The 1,163-nt window shown below is 39.0% G+C and overlaps 1 protein-coding gene across 2 annotated transcripts in view; it reads right to left on the bottom strand.

Annotated features, from left to right (window-relative positions):
* Positions 1-1,163, bottom strand: part of NPTN (neuroplastin) — a 44,687-nt gene that overhangs the window by 3,357 nt on the left and 40,167 nt on the right. The window contains exon 6 of one of the 2 annotated variants that reach the window (XM_019504484.1): positions 122-143. In XM_019504484.1, the coding sequence (XP_019360029.1) occupies positions 122-143 (22 nt within the window). The remainder of the gene's footprint in view (positions 1-121; positions 144-1,163) is intronic. The other variant, XM_019504485.1, reaches the window with a different exon arrangement.

The following is a 1,163-nucleotide window of genomic DNA, read 5'->3' as shown; positions in this document are numbered from 1 at the left end:
GCATGCCTGCCCCCCCCCCCCCCGACACTATGTGACAATCAAATTCTTGCACAGTAAGTGTTCTTAATCTCCCCATTCAGTAACAGTTCAGCCACTTGATATATCCAGATAAAATACATACATTGGTCCAGCTGGTTCATCGTCTGCAACAGGAATGCCGTTGTAACCCCATGAAAGACGAAGGGAGGAGAAAAGAAAGTGGAGTCAGAATTTGTATTAAACACTAGCTGGACAGCAAACAGCAAACTGCTCTATAGTTATAGCATTTAAGGCCATTCCACTTGGTAGTGCAAAGGTTCATGGAGTTATTTTTTCTAGATTCAAGTTTTAATGGCAAGTATGTTGTTTCAATGGTTTTAGTTAACACTTTGAATGCTTGTCATGAAGAACTGCAACTGTAGCGGACAGATTGTTGCAATATGGTCACACTCATCTTGTCCCCAAGTTCCAGTGGTTCAATCTTATAGAAGAGATGAGAAGACAAACCAACATTTCAGTTGTAAAATCCTGCTGTTTGTTTTCTTGCATTTTTTTGAAAACCAATTCTTCAGTTCTCAGGGGGTACTGGTAAAATACACCAAACGAGATATACCGTCCCCTCTTCCCCCTCCAGGATTATACAACCATCTCATATTCCATTTTTTGATGTCTAATCACACTGGACAAGGTTAGAGGGGGGTTGAATCTGCAATAGTTTAATCCAATGTTGTAAACAGATGCAGTCCTTGGATAGCAGCAGGCATTGTGCATGTATGTATTTGGACAGGACCCCAAACCAGGAAAACTTAAGGGGGTTACAACCCCCTTAGAGACAACAGACTTCAGCTACAAATAGACTGACAGCACTATTCTGCCTGTGTCCCTTGGTAAGAAGGCCAGAAAAAAAAGGGGGGTTGGTTTATTTTTTTAAGAAATTGGAAAAAAAAACAACCCACCAATATGCTGTGTTTGACACACGCTCTTTCATGACCAATTGGACATTTTATTCTTTAGAAATTATAAGCATCTCATTTTCTCCACCTTTCACTATGGTATAATTAGGTACCTTTAATTATTGATATAGCAATTAACCCAGAGATCCGATCATGTTCCTGTAGAACTATCATTGGGGACCAATTGATAATTCATTGCTTTAAAAAAAAAAAAGAAAAAAGGAAAAAAAA

This window comes from Gavialis gangeticus, unplaced genomic scaffold (genome assembly GCF_001723915.1).
Source record: "Gavialis gangeticus isolate Ggan-Ray unplaced genomic scaffold, GavGan_comp1, whole genome shotgun sequence".
Lineage (NCBI taxonomy): Eukaryota > Metazoa > Chordata > Crocodylia > Gavialidae > Gavialis > Gavialis gangeticus.
Note: the sequence above shows the minus strand (reverse complement) of the source record. Positions and strands in the feature narration are given on the sequence as shown.